Genomic DNA, 23,697 nt, shown 5'->3' with positions numbered 1-23,697 from the left:
AAATGACATAGTTATTAGATTGTGAAATGATATAAAAAAATTAAACACCCTGTATAATAAAGTAGAAATATAATCAAATCAATCCTGACCAAAGAAAAATATCTCTCTCTCTCTCTCTCTCTCTCTCCATATATAAACATTTCCAATCCTAAAAATTCATTTATTTTCCAAATCCATTTCCAATCTTTCCTGTTGATTACAGGATGTGGTTTCTGATGTTTCCTCTGATTTCTGATCTGTTATTGTTCTGGTCCTGATCATCTAATCAGCTCCGTCTCTAATTTCATTATAATAAATAATTTCACTTTATTCATACAATACACTAAAATTCTGGACTCACACAGAAAAGAAACTCAGGAAATCAACCCTAAATACCTGAGAGTGCAGGATGGAGGAAGGACATACAGACACAGAGAGGAGAGATTTATTTTAAATAATGTGTTTATTATAAACCTGCAGAATCTTCATATCATAAACACAGCAATAATTCATGTGATACTGACAGAGACTGAGCTTTAATCACGTTTACTGTGAGAAAAGTCCAGAGGGTGTGATTATTTATGATTATTCATGAATTGTGAGAATCAGGTCATGTTTCATCTCACTAATAAACTTCACCCTTCCTCCAGAGCGTTCTGCACATGGCTTCAGCTTCAGCTTCTCCCAAACGTCCACTGATCTACAGACGAGACAGAAAACTCCAGGAGCTCATCAATCACCTGGGAAATAAACGTCTGATAGAAACAGCGATGCTGAAACAGTGAACATGGAAAGGTGTGTCAACTCTTCTGTTTGGATATGAGTTTGTATTTAATTTAAAAATAGAAATATAGAACATCAGTGAAAGTTAATGATGTCATTTTAACTATAACGAAATCCTTCAGTGTGTAAATCCTCAGTGGATTCTTTTATGTAATAAACTGACTGTGTGTGTGTGTGTGTGTGTGTGTGTGTGTTCCTATTAACCCCCTCAGAGGAACTGATCATCTTGAGGGTCGTTGTCCCCCTGCTTCAGAGTGTCGTGGTTAAGCCCCACCCCATTCCAGACATGTCGTCACGCTCTGAGTGATTTTAATTGAGTTTAATTTCTTCATCATCTGAAATTAATTCCTGATGACGCTGCTGCTTTCTATAGATTCAGTTTTTACAATGCTGTGATTCTTTATAAAAAAGATAAACATTATGATGATTAATAAACGCATTAAAGAACAGAAACATTATTTCGTGTCACTGGGTCCGAGTCAACGTTGTTTCAGTTTTTACGTCACTTTTATTATCAGTTTGTTTTTCTGCTATCAGCATTAAATAATCACAAACTGTGACTTTACAGCATTAATTATTTGTCATTTCTGTGGGTTTTTTTTATCTAGAACATTTTTATACTTTAAACTTAGTAAAAAACTTCAAAACAAACAAACAAACAAACAAAAAAAAAACCCAGCTGTATTTTACTCAAGAACAGTTTGTTCATGTTTCTCTCTCGTGCTGCATCAGTAGGGGGTGCAGTGCAGCTCTGAGGGGATTCGACTATCATCATCAAGACATTAAAGTTCAGGGAAAATTTCTGAATTATGGCCAAAACAGTGTATTTAAAGTGAGAATAATAACCCTGAGGGAAGCCGTGTTCTTCACTTTTACACTCTGTGTGAATTTCCATGAAAACTAACAAACAGAAAGCTCTGAAGTTCTAAACCAGACAGAAACATGTTCCTTTAATGTGTTCAATCAGATATCATGGTTTAAGGTTCAGCTGTTAATCAAAATGAAATGAAAGTCGTCTGGACTGTAGATAAATCAGCAATTTAATGAAGTCAGATGAACGTTATCTCGCTAATGTACAAATAAATCTTTAGCAAGAAAATTAAAAAAACCTGGGGCCCAAGTTGTCGATCTCCACGCGGTGGGCCCTGGAAACTGACTTCAGTCTGACAGTTTAAAGACAGACGAACGACAACACCAGACACTCGAAAGAAGCAAGAAAATGACAAACATTACAGAAGTGATTTGGGACACCCCAAAGTGACAGAGTGGAGGGGGCGGAGCTTAAGCCACAATTCTACTTTGCATTACTTTAAATACTTTAAATACTTTGCCATTAAACACTATAACAGTTTAGCAAAGCTGCTCACAGGACATGTGGAACAACAAACTCCGCCTCTGCTCTGTTCCCATTGGCTGCTGCAGGTGACCAATCACAGCACTCCCTGCAGGGTTGAAAAGGTGTGTGAGCTGCACTGTAAGAACTCTTTGAGATACAGCAGTGCTGCATTCAGGACCATCGTTACTGTGATTATTCATCATTCATCTGAGATTCGAGGTAATAACCGAGTGAGGAGGAGGAGGATGAGTGGGGAGAGGGTGAGTGAGAGGAAGAGGAGGAGAGAGACGGGGCTGAGTGTCTTGGGATTAGTGCTGCTGTTATACACTGCTGTACAACTTATCTTCTACAGCGCAACACACACTGCTGAACAACATCACAGAGGGAAACGGGCGCTTGGTGAGTGTGTGTGTGTGTGTGTGTGTGTGTGTGTGTGTGTGTGTGTGTGTGTGTGTGTGTGTGTGTGTGTGTGTGTGTGAGTGTCTGAGAGACCAAATGTCCCCATAAGGACAGGACATCTGATATTTGTCAGGTCCCAATGAGGAAAACGCCTTTATTACAAAAAGCTCATCATTTACTTTATAAACTAAAGAGCTGAAAACTTTTTAATAAATTAGTTTTTAATATATTTCGTGATAATAATATCAGTGAAAGGTCCTCAAAAGGATAGGGAGACAAAGGGGTGTGTGTGTGTGTGTGTGTGTGTGTGTGTGTGTTTCCAGTATTTCCACGTACAGTCAAGAATCAAGAAATAAAACTACAGGAATATGCAGACAGTATAACACACACACACACACACACACACACACACACACACACAAGAGTATTTAGTAATTTAACTCATTTCCAGTAGAGACAATTATTTTGTTCAGTCATTTTCAGATTTTTAGATAGATAAATACATAAAATTGTATTTCACTGTGATTTAAATCACTGCATCACCTGAAACTCAGCATCTTTGAAGGTGTTAAGCTCCGCCCACTTCATGAATCCAGTTGTGTGGCTGTCCAGCTGTGTCCCTGATCACTGACTCCAGTAACACACTGCTACACTTTCACATCTCCTTTACTGTAAAAATCCCACATTCATTTCTCATCGTTTCTGCTTTCAGCAAACTTTACACACTCACTCCTGCTGCGAATTAAACAAACATTACAAAGGAATTTCATAAAATGTGATTATTGTCGGATTAATGTTAGATCTTGAAAATGACATTTTATAGACAGTGTTCAGGACAGAAGTGATTTTCCATCGAAGTGTAAAAGTTGTCACAGTGAAATAAATATAATTTTAAGATTTAAATCATACAAAGATTACATTTTTTAATTACACAGAGTCAACTGAATCATTTTCATAAAATGTAAATGAAAAAAAACTTCAGATACAAAGAAACTCAGTAGGTTTTCACGACAAAGTTATGTTTTTGTACATTTTTATCCTCCTTTGTCATCAGTTCCTCCTTCTGTCAGTGTTTAAGGATAAAAACTGTTTTATTTGAGTTTCTATTTAAAGTAATTGTTTATTTTCACTCAGACGTGTGAACAGGTGGAATGTAAAATCCAGTTTTGTTTCTGCTGAAGTTCAGGTTTATCAGACTTCAGGAAAACAGATGTGTGCTGCAGATGTGTTTAATGTGGTTTAGTGTTTATGAGGATTATCTGATCATTGTTTAATCGTTAAAGCCAGAATTATTAGCGGAGCTCCCAGCGGAGCACCATACCTAAGAAAAAATGGTAAACCCATCGAGTCGATTTTTTTGTGGTTTGTCCATGTACGTGGACCACCAGTCATACACACCGCCTAGTGGCCAGTGTTAGTAATTACCAGTCATACACACCGCCTAGTGGCCAGTGTTAGTAATTACCAGTCATACACACCGCCTAGTGGCCAGTGTTAGTAATTACCAGTCATACACACCGCCTAGTGGCCAGTGTTAGTAATTACCAGTCATACACACCGCCTAGTGGCCAGTGTTAGTAATTACCAGTCATACACACCGCCTAGGGGCCAGTGTTAGTAATTACCAGTCATACACACAGCCTAGTGGCCACTGTTAGTAATTACCAGTCATACACACTGCCTAGTGGCCAGCGTTAGTAATTACCAGTCATACACACCGCCTAGTGGCCACTGTTAGTAATTACCAGTCATACACACTGCCTAGTGGCCAGTGTTAGTAATTACCAGTCATACACACAGCCTAGTGGCCAGTGTTAGTAATTACCAGTCATACACACCGCCTAGTGGCCAGTGTTAGTAATTACCAGTCATACACACCGCCTAGTGGCCAGTGTTAGTAATTACCAGTCATACACACCGCCTAGGGGCCAGTGTTAGTAATTACCAGTCATACACACAGCCTAGTGGCCACTGTTAGTAATTACCAGTCATACACACTGCCTAGTGGCCAGCGTTAGTAATTACCAGTCATACACACCGCCTAGTGGCCACTGTTAGTAATTACCAGTCATACACACTGCCTAGTGGCCAGTGTTAGTAATTACCAGTCATACACACTGCCTAGTGGCCACTGTTAGTAATTACCAGTCATACACACTGCCTAGTGGCCAGTGTTAGTAATTACCAGTCATACACACAGCCTAGTGGCCACTGTTAGTAATTACCAGTCATACACACTGCCTCATAGCCAGTGTTTGTAATTACCAGTCATACACACAGCCTAGTGGCCAGTGTTAGTAATTACCAGTCATACACACTGCCTAGTGGCCACTGTTAGTAATTACCAGTCATACACACTGCCTAGTGGCCAGCGTTAGTAATTACCAGTCATACACACTGCCTAGTGGCCACTGTTAGTAATTACCAGTCATACACACTGCCTAGTGGCCAGTGTTAGTAATTACCAGTCATACACACCGCCTAGTGGCCAGTGTTAGTAATTACCAGTCATACACACCGCCTAGTGGCCAGTGTTAGTAATTACCAGTCATACACACAGCCTAGTGGCCAGTGTTAGTAATTACCAGTCATACACACCGCCTAGTGGCCAGTGTTAGTAATTACCAGTCATACACACTGCCTAGTGGCCACTGTTAGTAATTACCAGTCATACACACTGCCTAGTGGCCAGTGTTAGTAATTACCAGTCATACACACTGCCTAGTGGCCACTGTTAGTAATTACCAGTCATACACACTGCCTAGTGGCCAGCGTTAGTAATTACCAGTCATACACACTGCCTAGTGGCCACTGTTAGTAATTACCAGTCATACACACTGCCTAGTGGCCAGTGTTAGTAATTACCAGTCATACACACCGCCTAGTGGCCAGTGTTAGTAATTACCAGTCATACACACCGCCTAGTGGCCAGTGTTAGTAATTACCAGTCATACACACAGCCTAGTGGCCAGTGTTAGTAATTACCAGTCATACACACCGCCTAGTGGCCAGTGTTAGTAATTACCAGTCATACACACTGCCTAGTGGCCACTGTTAGTAATTACCAGTCATACACACTGCCTAGTGGCCAGTGTTAGTAATTACCAGTCATACACACCGCCTAGTGGCCAGTGTTAGTAATTACCAGTCATACACACTGCCTCATAGCCAGTGTTTGTAATTACCAGTCATACACACAGCCTAGTGGCCAGTGTTAGTAATTACCAGTCATACACACTGCCTAGTGGCCACTGTTAGTAATTACCAGTCATACACACTGCCTAGTGGCCAGCGTTAGTAATTACCAGTCATACACACTGCCTAGTGGCCACTGTTAGTAATTACCAGTCATACACACTGCCTAGTGGCCAGTGTTAGTAATTACCAGTCATACACACCGCCTAGGGGCCAGTGTTAGTAATTACCAGTCATACACACTGCCTCATAGCCAGTGTTTGTAATTACCAGTCATACACACCGCCTAGTGGCCAGTGTTAGTAATTACCAGTCATACACACCGCCTAGTGGCCAGTGTTAGTAATTACCAGTCATACACACTGCCGAGTGGCCACTGTTAGTAATTACCAGTCATACACACTGCCTCATAGCCAGTGTTTGTAATTACCAGTCATACACACAGCCTAGTGGCCAGTGTTAGTAATTACCAGTCATACACACTGCCTAGTGGCCACTGTTAGTAATTACCAGTCATACACACTGCCTAGTGGCCAGCGTTAGTAATTACCAGTCATACACACCGCCTAGTGGCCAGTGTTAGTAATTACCAGTCATACACACTGCCTCATAGCCAGTGTTTGTAATTACCAGTCATACACACAGCCTAGTGGCCAGTGTTAGTAATTACCAGTCATACACACTGCCTAGTGGCCACTGTTAGTAATTACCAGTCATACACACTGCCTCATAGCCAGTGTTTGTAATTACCAGTCATACACACAGCCTAGTGGCCAGTGTTAGTAATTACCAGTCATACACACTGCCGAGTGGCCACTGTTAGTAATTACCAGTCATACACACTGCCTCATAGCCAGTGTTTGTAATTACCAGTCATACACACAGCCTAGTGGCCAGTGTTAGTAATTACCAGTCATACACACTGCCTAGTGGCCACTGTTAGTAATTACCAGTCATACACACTGCCTAGTGGCCAGTGTTAGTAATTACCAGTCATACACACTGCCTAGTGGCCACTGTTAGTAATTACCAGTCATACACACTGCCTAGTGGCCAGTGTTAGTAATTACCAGTCATACACACCGCCTAGGGGCCAGTGTTAGTAATTACCAGTCATACACACTGCCTCATAGCCAGTGTTTGTAATTACCAGTCATACACACAGCCTAGTGGCCACTGTTAGTAATTACCAGTCATACACACAGCCTAGTGGCCAGTGTTAGTAATTACCAGTCATACACACAGCCTAGTGGCCAGTGTTAGTAATTACCAGTCATACACACTGCCTAGTGGCCACTGTTAGTAATTACCAGTCATACACACTGCCTAGTGGCCAGTGTTAGTAATTACCAGTCATACACACTGCCTAGTGGCCAGTGTTAGTAATTACCAGTCATACACACAGCCTAGTGGCCACTGTTAGTAATTACCAGTCATACACACTGCCTCATAGCCAGTGTTTGTAATTACCAGTCATACACACAGCCTAGTGGCCAGTGTTAGTAATTACCAGTCATACACACTGCCTAGTGGCCACTGTTAGTAATTACCAGTCATACACACTGCCTAGTGGCCAGCGTTAGTAATTACCAGTCATACACACTGCCTAGTGGCCACTGTTAGTAATTACCAGTCATACACACTGCCTAGTGGCCAGTGTTAGTAATTACCAGTCATACACACCGCCTAGTGGCCAGTGTTAGTAATTACCAGTCATACACACCGCCTAGTGGCCAGTGTTAGTAATTACCAGTCATACACACAGCCTAGTGGCCAGTGTTAGTAATTACCAGTCATACACACCGCCTAGTGGCCAGTGTTAGTAATTACCAGTCATACACACTGCCTAGTGGCCACTGTTAGTAATTACCAGTCATACACACTGCCTAGTGGCCAGTGTTAGTAATTACCAGTCATACACACCGCCTAGTGGCCAGTGTTAGTAATTACCAGTCATACACACTGCCTCATAGCCAGTGTTTGTAATTACCAGTCATACACACAGCCTAGTGGCCAGTGTTAGTAATTACCAGTCATACACACTGCCTAGTGGCCACTGTTAGTAATTACCAGTCATACACACTGCCTAGTGGCCAGCGTTAGTAATTACCAGTCATACACACTGCCTAGTGGCCACTGTTAGTAATTACCAGTCATACACACTGCCTAGTGGCCAGTGTTAGTAATTACCAGTCATACACACCGCCTAGGGGCCAGTGTTAGTAATTACCAGTCATACACACTGCCTCATAGCCAGTGTTTGTAATTACCAGTCATACACACCGCCTAGTGGCCAGTGTTAGTAATTACCAGTCATACACACCGCCTAGTGGCCAGTGTTAGTAATTACCAGTCATACACACTGCCGAGTGGCCACTGTTAGTAATTACCAGTCATACACACTGCCTCATAGCCAGTGTTTGTAATTACCAGTCATACACACAGCCTAGTGGCCAGTGTTAGTAATTACCAGTCATACACACTGCCTAGTGGCCACTGTTAGTAATTACCAGTCATACACACTGCCTAGTGGCCAGCGTTAGTAATTACCAGTCATACACACTGCCTAGTGGCCACTGTTAGTAATTACCAGTCATACACACTGCCTAGTGGCCAGTGTTAGTAATTACCAGTCATACACACCGCCTAGGGGCCAGTGTTAGTAATTACCAGTCATACACACTGCCTCATAGCCAGTGTTTGTAATTACCAGTCATACACACAGCCTAGTGGCCAGTGTTAGTAATTACCAGTCATACACACTGCCTAGTGGCCAGCGTTAGTAATTACCAGTCATACACACTGCCTAGTGGCCACTGTTAGTAATTACCAGTCATACACACTGCCTAGTGGCCAGCGTTAGTAATTACCAGTCATACACACTGCCTAGTGGCCAGCGTTAGTAATTACCAGTCATACACACTGCCTAGTGGCCAGTGTTAGTAATTACCAGTCATACACACCGCCTAGGGGCCAGTGTTAGTAATTACCAGTCATACACACTGCCTCATAGCCAGTGTTTGTAATTACCAGTCATACACACAGCCTAGTGGCCACTGTTAGTAATTACCAGTCATACACACAGCCTAGTGGCCAGTGTTAGTAATTACCAGTCATACACACCGCCTAGTGGCCAGTGTTAGTAATTACCAGTCATACACACTGCCGAGTGGCCACTGTTAGTAATTACCAGTCATACACACTGCCTCATAGCCAGTGTTTGTAATTACCAGTCATACACACAGCCTAGTGGCCAGTGTTAGTAATTACCAGTCATACACACTGCCTAGTGGCCACTGTTAGTAATTACCAGTCATACACACTGCCTAGTGGCCAGCGTTAGTAATTACCAGTCATACACACTGCCTAGTGGCCACTGTTAGTAATTACCAGTCATACACACTGCCTAGTGGCCAGTGTTAGTAATTACCAGTCATACACACCGCCTAGGGGCCAGTGTTAGTAATTACCAGTCATACACACTGCCTCATAGCCAGTGTTTGTAATTACCAGTCATACACACAGCCTAGTGGCCAGTGTTAGTAATTACCAGTCATACACACCGCCTAGTGGCCACTGTTAGTAATTACCAGTCATACACACCGCCTAGTGGCCAGTGGTAGTAATTACCAGTCATACACACCGCCTAGTGGCCAGTGTTAGTAATTACCAGTCATACACACCGCCTAGTGGCCAGTGTTAGTAATTACCAGTCATACACACTGCCTCATAGCCAGTGTTTGTAATTACCAGTCACACACACCGCCTAGTGGCCAGTGTTAGTAATTACCAGTCATACACACTGCCTAGTGGCCACTGTTAGTAATTACCAGTCATACACACTGCCTCATAGCCAGTGTTTGTAATTACCAGTCATACACACTGCCTAGTGGCCACTGTTAGTAATTACCAGTCATACACACTGCCTAGTGGCCAGTGTTTGTAATTACCAGTCATACACACCGCCTAGTGGCCAGCGTTAGTAATTACCAGTCATACACACTGCCTAGTGGCCAGCGTTAGTAATTACCAGTCATACACACCGCCTAGGGGCCAGTGTTAGTAATTACCAGTCATACACACTGCCTCATAGCCAGTGTTTGTAATTACCAGTCATACACACCGCCTTGTGGCCACTGTTAGTAATTACCAGTCATACACACCGCCTAGTGGCCACTGTTAGTAATTACCAGTCATACACACCGCCTAGTGGCCAGTGTTAGTAATTACCAGTCATACACACCGCCTAGTGGCCAGTGTTAGTAATTACCAGTCATACACACTGCCTCATAGCCAGTGTTTGTAATTACCAGTCATACACACAGCCTAGTGGCCAGTGTTAGTAATTACCAGTCATACACACTGCCTAGTGGCCAGCGTTAGTAATTACCAGTCATACACACTGCCTAGTGGCCACTGTTAGTAATTACCAGTCATACACACCGCCTAGGGGCCAGCGTTAGTAATTACCAGTCATACACACTGCCTAGTGGCCAGCGTTAGTAATTACCAGTCATACACACCGCCTAGGGGCCAGTGTTAGTAATTACCAGTCATACACACCGCCTAGGGGCCAGTGTTAGTAATTACCAGTCATACACACCGCCTAGGGGCCAGTGTTAGTAATTACCAGTCATACACACTGCCTCATAGCCAGTGTTAGTAATTACCAGTCATACACACTGCCTCATAGCCAGTGTTTGTAATTACCAGTCATACACACCGCCTAGTGGCCAGTGTTAGTAATTACCAGTCATACACACTGACTAGTGGCCACTGTTAGTAATTACCAGTCATACACACCGCCTAGTGGCCAGTGCTAGCCAGTAAAGAAATAAAACAAAAGAGACTGGCTATGGCGGCACGGTGGTGTAGTGGTTAGCACTGTCGCCTCACAGCAAGAAGGTCCTGGGTTCGAGCCCTGGGGCCAGCGAGGGCCTTTCTGTGTGGAGTTTGAATGTTCTCCCCGTGTCCACGTGGGTTTCCTCCGGTTTCCCCCACAGTCCAAAGACATGCAGGTTAGGTTAACTGGTGACTCTAAATTGAGCGTAGGTGTGAATGTGAGTGTGAATGGTTGTCTGTGTCTATGTGTCAGCCCTGTGATGACCTGGCGACTTGTCCAGGGTGTACCCCGCCTTTCACCCGTAGTCAGCTGGGATAGGCTCCAGCTCGCCTGCGACCCTGTAGAAGGATAAAGTGGCTAGAGATAATGAGATGAGATGAGACTGGCTATGATATAAGAAAATTCTACAACCCAGAAACAGATGGGAGCTCTGCTTTTAGGCAGTGCCTAAATCTATATATTATTGGGTTTTTTTTCTGTTCATGTTGCAGTTAGAGACAGAAAATCCACAGCTTTTATTTTTTATTTTTACAACATTAACCTGTAAAATTTATAGTTTTTTTATTTTGTTGTATGAATTGAATTGTAACACTGTGTGAATAAAAAATTACTGTGAAGGAGGTGAAATTGATCTGAAGGAGATGAAAGGTGACCATCTCATTTAACACACCGGGTTAGTACTGATCTGGGCTAATACTGATCTAGGTTAGTACTGATCGGGGTCAGTACTGATCCGGGTTACGCCTGTGTTGTAGCCCAGCACAAGCTCGTAACATTAAGGGGGAGACACACAACAAAACGGCTCAAGTCTAGGGTTTATTATTATTGACAGAACCAAAATTAACAAAAAACTGGAGACGGTCGGCTTGAGCAAAACAGGGCATCATCACATGAGGCACGGATGGACCGATATCGACAAAGTGTGTTTCATCTGGAATGGTGTCAAGCAGGTTTATATAGGCCCCTCCCACCATGGACCAGGTGCTTCTGACCTATTGAATAACAGGTAAAAGAGAAAGATATGCCATCAACAGGGGTAGACCTTGCTTACTATGCATTTTATTTAGGCAGCCACCATGGGGAACGTAACACCCCCACCCCAAAATGGTAACTGGTCGCCACAAAAAATAAAAAAATCAAGTATTCAAATAAGTTAATACATTTTTCAGTAAAGGCATTTTAGTGAGTGGGCAGCTCATGGGTTGGAGCAAGGCACATATCAAGTCAACGTAATGCTCAATTTTAATGCCCAAAAGATCATATTACATGTCAAAAATCATTAGTAGTTATAGTTACCATGCCACCTGCAAGAGTTCAGAACAAATGAATACATTACTACATGCAATAGGGTAGTAGGTATATGTCTGTGAAGATTATCAGTCATCCAGGTCATGGTAAACTGTGGGTGGTAAAAGAGAGCAACTGGACTTGCTTGAAGATTCTTGAAGATGTTTCACCTCTCATCCAAAAGGCTTCTTCAGTTCTGTCTGACGAATAGGGAGTATCAGGTATTTATCCTCTCGTGGATGAAAAGCTCATCTAAGGTGTCGTTGAGTCATCCTGTTGGTGTGGGTCAATTGGGGGCTGGTTGTGAATGGCCTCGAGAGTCGTTAGGATGATCAATGGATTGCCCATTAGGATGATCAATGGGATGCTGATTCTCTCTGTCCTCCTGCGAGTCACTCACTACGTTTACATGCACATAGAGAGAATCGAATTTCTGCCGTTGCTCGACTGAAATCGAAGTTCAAAATGCCATGTATACACCTTAATTCGGCTGAAATTGAACCGAACTTGATTTCTCGGAATCGAGCTACACGACCTAGTTTATGCGATTTCTGCCAAGCTATTTTGCGCATGTATACCCTATCGAGATAGTTGTCGAGCTACTTCCAGAAGTGACGAGTGACGAGACCACAAGCGGGAAACACAACAGTCTCGGTCGGCATGACAACGAATCATGACAACGGCATGAATCTTTTCTTTTTGTGGCATTGTTTGCACTGTTAAAATTTAGCTCACTTACTGTATCACCAAATACATCTGTACAGCTGTTACATAGCTGTGAATTGTGTACATAAACAAGTCACTGTATTTGTGTGTGTGTGTGTGTGTATGTATGTGTGTATATATATATCTCATCTCATCTCATCTCATTATCTCTAGCCGCTTTATCCTTCTACAGGGTCGCAGGCAAGCTGGAGCCTATCCCAGCTGACTACGGGCGAAAGGTGGGGTACACCCTGGACAAGTCGCCAGGTCATCACAGGGCTGACACATAGACACAGACAACCATTCACACTCACATTCACACCTACGCTCAATTTAGAGTCACCAGTTAACCTAACCTGCATGTCTTTGGACTGTGGGGGAAACCGGAGCACCCGGAGGAAACCCACGCGGACACGGGGAGAACATGCAAACTCCACACAGAAAGGCCCTCGCCGACCCCGGGGCTCGAACCCAGGACCTTCTTGCTGTGAGGCGACAGCGCTAACCACTACACCACCGTGCCGCCCTGTGTATATATATATATATATATATATATATATACACACACACATGTCCAACATCTGAAGAATGTCAATAAAAACAAAACAATTGAACTTTTTGTGTGTTTATTAAGACATAAGTTAAATTGTAAGCAAAAAAATATATTTTTTTGTAAGCAAAAAATGGACTTTAGAAAAATATTATTGTGCAAAATAAGTTGTCTTACAAAACAGTGGTCTGTGCTGGACAGTTTGTAGCCATAGTCTGTTAGAGCAAGCCTAACAGCTTGAACACGGAACTGCTAGTGTTGCCAGATTGGGGGTTTTAAGTGCATTTTAGCGGATTTGAACATGTTTTGGGCTGGAAAACGTCAGCAGTATCTGGCAACACTATAGCTCTTCTTCATGACGACAACCGGAAATGTACCAACACGATGGGGCGTGTAGCGCCACGTGTGGCTCGGGTGCACAATGCACCTTGCACAATAGCCCAATTTCACTTGTGCATGTAGGATTGGATTTCTCTGGCACCCCTGCTGGGACCCTTTGCTCGATTACCAACAGCAGCTCGATTTGGACGTGCATGTAAACGTAGTCACTGAAAACAGCTGGGTTTTGGTGTGCATTCAGTTGTCTGGGAAGTGTGCCAAGGACTGCATTGTAGGTGGCTGATAAATGACGTCTTAGACCCCCACATCTGTTCAGTGATGGCCGTTCCAGGTTGACAAAAATGGCTTCTTTAAGGGCCAATTTATGCTGACAACCCAGTCCTCACAGATGGCATCGCAGATGGCATCTGCGAAGCCCCCCCTTCGCAGACGCTCTGTGCGCACCTCCCAAAAATTGTGACCACTGCAAACAGCCTCGCAGACAGTGTTGCAGACAAGAGGGCTCTGATTGGTCCACTCTACATCCACTGTACACGCACTTCCGCTTCCCTACTTTCCCGGTTTGGTTTGTTTTCATGACCACCATTTTTAAAAACACGAACGAAGATGGAGCAGACTGGTTGATTGAGGAAGTGAGGAAGTACGTACATCTATACAACTCCAGTTCTAGTCATTATAAGTAACCGGAGGATAAACACTCCACTAACCACACCCACCAACTACTCCTAGCGATTTCGCGACTTCGCGCCCCCTTGCGTTGTGGCAGTGAATAACATCGCACACGCCTATTACTCCCTGCTCAATGATAAATTACAACTGTCTGTGAAAAGCTATCTGCGAAAGCCTTGTCGGAAGATCATGCAGAGGCCTTAACTCCTCGCTCATACCAACGATCCTCTCTGGCTAAAATGCGTACGTTGCAATCCTGAAATGAGTGTCCTTTGTTGTTAAGATGAAGGGAGACAGCAGAGTCCTGGCCTGAGGAACTGGCTCTCCTGTGCTGAGCCATGCGCCTGTGAAGCGGTTGCTTTGTCTCCCCAATATACGAGTCCGTGCATTCCTCACTGCACTGAATGGCATACACTATGTTGTCCTGTTTGTGTCTGGGTATTTTGTCCTTATGGTGGACCAGTTTCTGCTTCAGGGTGTTACTGGGTCTGAAATGTACCGGAATGTTGTGTTTGTAGAAGATCCTTCTGAGTTTCTCAGATAGACCAGAAATGTAGGGAATGACAATGTTCTTGCGTTTGTTCCTGTTATCCTCCTTGTCCGTTATGTTCCTTTTTCTGCTCTTGAGGAAAGACCAGTTGGGATACCTGCAGTTCTGAAGTGCTTTCTTGATGTGATTCTGCTCCTTCTCTTTTCCCTCTATCGTTGTAGGGATATTCTGAGCCCTGTGTTGCAAGGTCCTAATGACCCCCAATTTGTGTTCCAGTGGGTCTTTTATATGTAAATCCAACACAAACATATGTGGATTTACATATAAAAGGCATATACATTTTAAACTGTAAAATATAATTTAAAACTACAAACATTACATGAAGCATACAAAGACGGTGTAATTCATTATACACATTATCTGTAAAAAACATGCACAATGTTCACTTCATACATACTAGATTTTCATTAAAAATTTGTATGAGGAAAATGCAAAATGGGCCACTTTCAGAAGTAAATCATACATGGCATATATATTTATTTATAAATCCTTATAAGGATTTATCCTTATATTTATAAGGATTTACTACTAAGACCGTGGTAAACTCTTATAAGTTCTTTACTGTTCTTTTTCGTATGGGAGCACGGGGGCCTGCTTCTACTGCGGTCAGCTGGGACACATCTGCTGAGCCTGCCCGCTAAAAGGACAAGCCCACCAGTGAATCAAGGGGCCTTGATGGGCAACACTTGGAACCAGTCCCCCATTAATCGTCCATTACTTCCTGTCATCATTATCTGTGACAACCAGCATCTCCGTCTCCAGGCTCTTGTTGACTGGGGGGCAGACAGGAACCAGATCTGCTCCGCCACTGCCAAACGTCTGGAAATCCCACTACTTGCTCTCGACATCCCTCTCACAGTCCTGACACTCAATGACACTGGCTTGACCAGCATCACCCACCTTACCGCCCCACTCACCCTAAGGATTTCCGGTAACCACTCAGAAACCATCCAGTTTCATGTCATGAACAACCCCCACTTACCCATCGTCCTAGGATTACCATGGTTAATGCAGCACAACCCCCACCTTAACTGGGCTGACAACACCATCCTAAGCTGGAGCCAGTCCTGCCTAGCTTCTTGTCTGAACTCTGCTCTGCCTCCCACCAAACCATCGCAGCCTTCAGCCAGCGAGTTCCCCGACCTCTCTCACATGCCTTTGGAATATCTGGATCTCAAACTCATTTTCAGTAAGACCCGAGCAGTGTTCCTCCCTCCTCACAGACCCTATGACTGTGGAATCGACCTCTACCCAGGACAGCGCCACCCAAAGGATGACTCTACTCTCTCTCTCCCATCGAAAGGCAAGCCATGGAGAAGTACATCTCCAAATCTTTGGCAGTTGGGATCATCTACCCTTCCTCCTCCCCAGCAGGGGCAGGATTCTTCTTCATGGAAAAGAAGGACAAGTCACTCTGCCCCTGCATTGACTATTGGGGTCTCAATGCCATCACAGTCAAGAACGGCTACCCACTACCATTCATGACCACGGCCTTTGAACTATTCCAGGGAGTCAAGGTATTCACCAAGCTAGATCTACGCAATGCATACCATCTCATCAGGATCAGGGAGGGGGACGAGTAGAAGACAGCCTTTAACACCACCACTGATCACTATGAGTACCTTGTGGTCCCTTTCGGCCTGACCAATGCGCCCACAGTCTTCCAGGCACTCGTTAATGACGTCTTAAGGGACTTCCTAAACATCTTCATTTTTGTGTACCTGGATGACATCCTGATCTTTTCTCACTCCCTGGAGGAACATCGGGGTCATGTCCAGCAGGTCCTCCAGTCCCTGCTTGAGAACAAGTTGTTCATCAAGGTGGAAAAGAGCGAGTTCCACCAAGGCTGTGTCTCATTCTTGGGGTTCATCATCTCTCCAGCAAAGATCCAGATGGACCCCCTCAAGCTGGAGGCAGTAGCTGACTGGCCCACCCCATCTTCGAGATGAGAGCTCCAGCACTTCCTGGGGTTTGCCAACTTCTACAGGCGTTTCATCCATGACTTCAGCATGGTGGCCAGATCTCTCTCAGCCCTGATCTTGACCAAGACCAAGTTTAAGTGGGGGGAGGCAGCAGATAAAGCCTTTTCCAGTCTCAAGCACAAGTTTACCACAGCACCCATTCTCACCATACCTGATTCAACCAAGCAGTTTATCGTCGAGGTCGATGCCTCCGAGTCAGGGGTCAGAGCCATGCTATCCCAGAGGGCCAATGACAACAAGGTCCACCCATGCTCCTTCTCTCGCTGGCTATCCCCAGCCAAATGGAACTACGATATCGGCGACCGAGAACTACTGGCCATGAAACTAGCCTTGGAGGAGTGGAGGCACTGGCTCAAGGGGTCTGATCTCCCTTTCCTAGTCTGGATCAACCATAAAAACCTGGAGTACCTCAAGTCCGCCAAACATCTCAATTCCCGTCAAGCCTGTTGGTCTCTCTTTTTCCTCCCGGTTCAACTTCACGCTCTCCTACTGCCCAGGCTCCAAGAATGGCAAACCCGACACCCTGTCCAGGATGTTCTCTTCCCACCAAGAGGAGTCCAAGCCACCGGAGACCATCCTTCCTCCACGCTGCCTGGTGGGAGCCACTATTCTAGAGGTTGAGATGCTCGTGCAGAAGGCACTGGAGCAGGACCCTGGTGAAGGTAACTCCAACAACATTCCTCATAACCATCTGTTTGTTTCGTGTCCTGTGTGAACTCAGGTGCTGCAGTGGGGTCATGGCTCCAAGCTGGCCTGTCATCTGCGAGCCACCCAAACCCTGGCTCTCATCCAGCAGCACTTTTGGTGGCCATCTATCAAGGAGGACATCCAGGAGTTCGTGGCAGCCTGTGACACATGCTCCCAGAACAAGACAGCCAATTGACCCCCTGCCAGCTTACTAAGACCCCTTCCAACTCCGCATTGACCTTGGTCTCACATTGTCCTGGACTTTATCACAGGACTCCCAAACTCAGGTGGCAACACATGCAATCTCACTGTTATTAACCATTTTTCTAAGACCATCCATTTCACTTCTCTGCCCAAGCTCCCCTTAGCCAAAAAGACCGCAGAACTACTCATCCACCATGTTTTCCACCTACATGGTCTGCCTACCAACATTGTTTCTGACTGGGGTCCTCAGTTCACTGCACAGTTCTGGAGAGCCTTCTGCAAACTCATTGGGCGCCACTTGTAGTCTCTCCTTAGGCTTCCACCCACAGACCAACAGCCAGGCAGAACGGGCAAACCAGGCTTTGGAGGTTGCACTCAAGTGCATGGCATCCAGGGATGCCAGTTCTTGGAGCAAGTACCTACCATGGATTGAATATGCACATAACATTCTTCCTTCCTCTGCCACAGGTCTCTCTCCATTCCAGTGCTCACTAGGTTACCAACCATCACTGTTCCCCAGCCAAGAGATGGAGGTCACCGTACCCTCAGCCCAGCTCTTTATACACCGCTGCAGGAGGATGTGGGCATTGGCCTGGAGAAGACTCATTTGCTCCACACTCACATCCAAGAGGCAGGCCGACAAACGTCACTCCAAGGCACCCACCTACCAAGTAGGTCAACGAGTTATGCTCTCCACGTGCCACCTGCCACTTAGGACCGTCTCTTGTAAGCTAGCACCCAGGTTCCTTGGACCCTTCCTCATCAAAAAGGTAATCAACCCATGTTCTGTTAGACTGGCATTACTACTCACCATGTGACGTGTTCACCCTACCTTTCATGTATCTCAGCTTAAACCTCTGGTCTCTAGTTCTTTGCTAGAATACCCTTTCCCCAGTCTTGTTCTGAGAAGTTTGTTTGTCTTGATCTACACTGTTCCCAGCAGATGAATATTTACCGCATAGCCAATCTCTAGAACTGACTTTATCTCATCTCATTATCTCTAGCCGCTTTATCCTGTTCTACAGGGTCGCAGGCGAGCTGGAGCCTATCCCAGCTGACTACGGGCGAAAGGTGGGGTACACCCTGGACAAGTCGCCAGGTCATCACAGGGCTGACACATAGACACAGACAACCATTCACAGTCACATTCACACCTACGGTCAATTTAGAGTCACCAGTTAACCTAACCTGCATGTCTTTGGACTGTGGGGGAAACCAGAGCACCCGGAGGAAACCCACGCGGACACGGGGAGAACATGCAAACTCCACACAGAAAGGCCCTCACCGGCCACAGGGCTCGAACCCGGACCTTCTTTCTGTGAGGCGACAGCGCTAACCACTACACCACCATGCCGCCCCAGAACTGACTTTATGAGATAAAAAAATACTCATCAGCTAATACAGCAGCCTTTTTGATGGTGTCGGCCTTTTGCTCGCTCACATGTTGCTACAGTCTCTGGTAAGCAGTCTCTAAACTCTTCCAGAAATACAAGTTATCTTAATTTCTCAAAACTATCAACATCTTGTGAGTTCCACCACCTATTGAATAGAGCTTCCTTTTCATGAGCAAATTCTACGAACGTCTGAAAATCAACTTTTCAATAACGCCTAAATTTCTGACAATAGGCCTCTTGGACAAGTTGATATGATCATAAAATTGCTGTTTTTATGACATTGTAAAAGCAGCATGATCTAGTGATAATGATGAATAAATCCCTTGCGCTTTTCCCACTAAGACACATTGCAAGAGAAATGTCCAGACCCACTTGGGCCACTGTAGAGTCATGGCAACATGCTCAAAGTGAGGGAAATTTTTTTTTACATCCTTCTCAGCAAAGGGCGGCACCATTCCAATATTTCAGCTTATGTCAAAACTGTCTGTATCTTGGGAAGCGTCTTTTCTTGCCTCAATATCCAGTTTTCTTAAGGCCAACTCGTTCTCCAGCTCCTGCTCCCTACCTTTGACCAGGAGCCATTCACATTCAATATCAAATCAATCAAATCAAATCAAGTTTATTTGTATCGCGCTTTTAACAATAAACATTGTCGCAAAGCAGCTTTACAGAATTTGAACGACTTAAAACATGAGCTAATTTTATCCCTAATCTATCCCCAATGAGCAAGCCTGTGGCGACGGTGGCAAGGAAAAACTCCCTCAGACGACATGAGGAAGAAACCTCGAGAGGAACCAGACTCAAAAGGGAACCCATTCTCATTTGGGCAACAACAGACAGCCTGACTATAATATTAACAGTTTTAACAGGTATAACCCTCAACTGTCCTCATGGGGCCGTCCTTCACAGGAGCGGTGCGATAAAACTCCGACCAGACACAGGGCACCAGGATGGATCAAGCAGGTCCGAGGGGCAGAAGAGGCCAGCATCTCAATCCCAGGATCAACATGTAACTCAGAGGGACAGATTGGGGGGGGAGAGAGAGAGAGAAAGAAAACACAGGTTGTTAGGTATGCCCTAAAAATATCAAGTTCTTTTTTTGCACAAGGCGAGCCCTTGTAGTTGAATCTTAAAGGAGAACCTTTATTTTTAAATACATTTGAGTGGATAGTATCTCCATCCTTGACTCTTGTATGCTGCATAAATGAGAATAAAAAAAATATATATATATATATATATATGAGAGTTAAAATCAACCACAAAGTTGTCATTCGAGCTGCCTTGCTGAGCCAGCCAGCCCTGAGTGCGTAACATCACAGCAGGAACCGGTTTTAAGGCCGAGGCCTTTTACAGCTATAGACCAAAGTCATATCAATAATTTATGGTGAAAGTAAGAAAAAACGTTACCGACTTGCTCAAATAAGACTGATTTGACTTCATTGATTGTGGGTTGATTCTCATTAAAACAGGATGGGTGTTATAACTTATGCAACATACATGTACATTCATGCATTTTCACTGATAAAACATAAAAGGCTCATTAAATAATCAGACGAACTGAGACAATCACATTCTGAAGCAAATTAAATAATCTTATACCGCTAACTTAAACACACAATACAAGTTACATGTCTCATCTCATCTCATTATCTCTAGCCGCTTTATCCTGTTCTACAGGGTCGCAGGCGAGCTGGATCCTATCCCAGCTGACTACAGGCGAAAGGCGGGGTTCACCCTGGACAAGTCGCCAGGTCATCACAGGGCTGACACATAGACACAGACAACCATTCACACTCACATTCACACCTACGCTCAATTTAGAGTCACCAGTTAACCTAACCTGCATGTCTTTGGACTGTGGGGGAAACCGGAGCACCCGGAGGAAACCCACGCGGACACGAGGAGAACATGCAAACTCCACACAGAAAGGCCCTCGCCGGCCACGGGGCTCGAACCCGGACCTTCTTGCTGTGAGGCGACAGCGCTAACCACTACACCACCGTGCCGCCCACAAGTTACATGTATCAATCTAAATGCAGGTAAACAACGTGTTTTTTTTTTTAATGCAAATGAGAGTCAGAGCTTACCCGTCTGTGTTCTCGCTTCTTGAAGGCCGATCTTGTGGCTGATTTGTTTTTGAAACACTCTGACTTTCAGTTGTTCATTCAGTTCTCCGTTCATTCACTTCCATGTAAGGGCGAGATGGCAGCAATATCCAGTTTAGAAATCAGAAGGCTGCTCCACTCTTTCACTTTTCTTTATACTGTGTATTCCGCCATTACTGCTGGGCTCAGGCAATTACTAAAACCCGGGACGGAGTGGGATGTCACCGGTTTTAGCAACAACTGCAGGGAGGTCACTGCCCAAGCGATATGTCCCATCCCATTCCATCCTGGGTTTTAGCAACAACCCTCGGCTCACTCCGGGAGGACTGGTGCAACTGAACTCACTTTCCTTTTTAAATAAATAAATAAATACTTTCCTTTTCTTGTAGTTTTTCTTTAATTGTTGGTACTGCACCCTCTTTCAATACGGACTTATAGCCAACGCTCCTCAACAGATCAGGGGTCTCGTATGAGTCTTCAGTAAAATGTGCAGAGCAGAGGAGAGACCACTTCATAGGCGCCCAATGTGCCTGTGAACTTCTCGCAAAACGCGTCCAAATCTTTGCAGTTTGAACATTCTTGGGCCATGAATGCAACATAAATCCACCTTCTGTCGTGTTGCTGCACCGGCCAAAAACACATCTATGTGACATGGCGATAAATTAGCTCAAAATGGAGGATCGGAGTTGCAGTCAGCTCTGTGGTTTAGTATAGCGGAAATGGCGATGAGACCGATAGACTTCCTGCTGTGACGTCAAGGTCATTCACTCAGACCGCTACCTATATAAATCACTTTAATCATAAAAATTACTATATTAGATTTATTGTTAACACTTAAAACTATTCCTGTGCCATTCTTGAGGTCTCAAGGCATTTATAAATGAAAGTGAGGCCATGGCTCTGCGTATATGCTTAAGCTCAATTTCTTTTGTTGACTCTGCAGCATTCGTCTCTGCCGTGTCTGGTTTAGTCAAAATGTTTTTGTCAATTAAAGCTTTTGTCAAAGCGGTTCTTATGGTTTCTTTAACATGCCTTTCAGCACTTGTTATCTCAACCTCATAGGATGTTGCCAGTTCTAATAACTGTTCCTTTGTGAACTCTGCAAGTGAGTCTACAGAGGGATTTTTTTTTTTATGAAATCATCAACCAATGCCATGATTAAACAATCAGATGAACTAAGAAAGATTAACTCAAAAAACCAAAAAGCTACAATTAATGGCAGCTATTTTCACACAAGTGGTCCGAACAATTACACAACTCACCACGAGTCCATCAAAAAAATAAGAATCACAAAATACCAGTACAAAAAAAACCTGGTGATTTTCACTATATGTACTATCTTACTAAAAGTGCTTATCACCACTACACGACTTCTAGAACGGACAATTCTACAATGGTTTGAACACCTCCAGATCTACCTGGAAAAAAAACAAAAATCTATCTATCTTCAGTGGTTTACTCAGCTTGAGGCATCTTTAAACGTTCAGCTTGAGAGTGCAAAATAGACCAAAGATGCAGCCTACAATGCAACACCGAAACATACCCCCACTGAGATCATCACCAAAAACAATAAACAAAACAACAAACTGGCAAGCTCCTTGCTTACCCGGGGCTATCACTATCTATCTGGAGAGTGTACAAAGATTGTCCAGAAAATACTCACAAAGTTGGTAATACATCCACTCAGCTCTGCAAAAATCTCAAACTCGGAATCTTTTGAAAAGCTTCACAAAATTATCCCGGAGGAGCACCCAATTATGTTATGGCCCAGCACAAGCTTGTAACATAAAGGGAGAGACGCACAACAAAACTGCTCAAGTCTAAGGTTTATTATTATTGATAGAACCAAAATTAACAAAAAACTGGAGACGGTCAGCTTGAGCAACACAGGGCACAGTCACACAAGGCACGGATGCACCGGTATCGACGAGGACTCCAAAGCGCATCTCATCTGGAATGTTGTCAAGCAGGTTTATATAGGCCCCTCCCACCATGGACCAGGTGCTTCCGACCTACTAATTAACAGGTAAAAGAGAAAGATACACATATGCCACCAACAGGGGAAGCCCACGCTTACTATGCATTTTATTTAGGCGGCCACCACGGCTAGGGAACGTAATATCCTGATCGGGGTTAGTCCTGATCGGGGTTAGTCCTGATCGGGGTTAGTCCTGATCGGGGTTAGTCCTGATCTGGGTTAGTCCTGATCGGGGTTAGTCCTGATCTGGGTAATATCTGAAACTGAAATGACTAAACAGAAGTCATGTTGAATTTTATTGTAAATGAAATAAAAGTCTGAACTGAATCGTGTCTGACTGAGAGTGAAAGTGATTCTGCTAATTTACTGTCACTTTTAACAGAAAGTTGTTATAAAAATGAAATTTTTTTATTTTCCTGATTTAAATGTTTAAACGCAGGTGTGTAGTTTAGATTTTATCAAGTTTTTATTAAAAGTTGAACTAAATGAGTGTGTAATGTGAGCATTACTCATCTCTAACACTTTATTTTGATCTGTTTTCCAGAGAATGAGAGTCAGTGTGTTCCTCCGCAGTCCTCCGAATTCCCACAGGGATTTTTCACACAACAGGAACAGAAGGATGGCGGGATCATCATTTACTTCATCATTATTTTTTACATGCTGCTCGCCATCTCTGTTGTTTGTGATGAATATTTTTTACCATCACTTGAAG

The 23,697-nt window shown here is 44.1% G+C and overlaps 1 protein-coding gene across 1 annotated transcript in view; it reads left to right on the top strand.

Moving 5' to 3' along the window:
- The first annotated feature begins 2,343 nt into the window (after nt 1-2,343).
- Nucleotides 2,344-23,697, top strand: part of slc24a5 (solute carrier family 24 member 5) — a 31,611-nt gene continuing 10,257 nt past the window's right edge. Inside the window, exons 1-2 of the mRNA XM_060923086.1 lie at nt 2,344-2,497; nt 23,530-23,697. The exon at nt 23,530-23,697 is cut by the window's right edge and continues 12 nt beyond it. Of these exons, the coding sequence (XP_060779069.1) occupies nt 2,344-2,497; nt 23,530-23,697 (322 nt within the window). The remainder of the gene's footprint in view (nt 2,498-23,529) is intronic.

Source organism: Neoarius graeffei, chromosome 6 (genome assembly GCF_027579695.1).
Source record: "Neoarius graeffei isolate fNeoGra1 chromosome 6, fNeoGra1.pri, whole genome shotgun sequence".
In the NCBI taxonomy this organism is placed as follows: domain Eukaryota; kingdom Metazoa; phylum Chordata; class Actinopteri; order Siluriformes; family Ariidae; genus Neoarius; species Neoarius graeffei.
The sequence above is the reverse complement of the archived record's forward strand: the minus strand, read 5'-3'. Positions and strand labels throughout refer to the sequence as shown.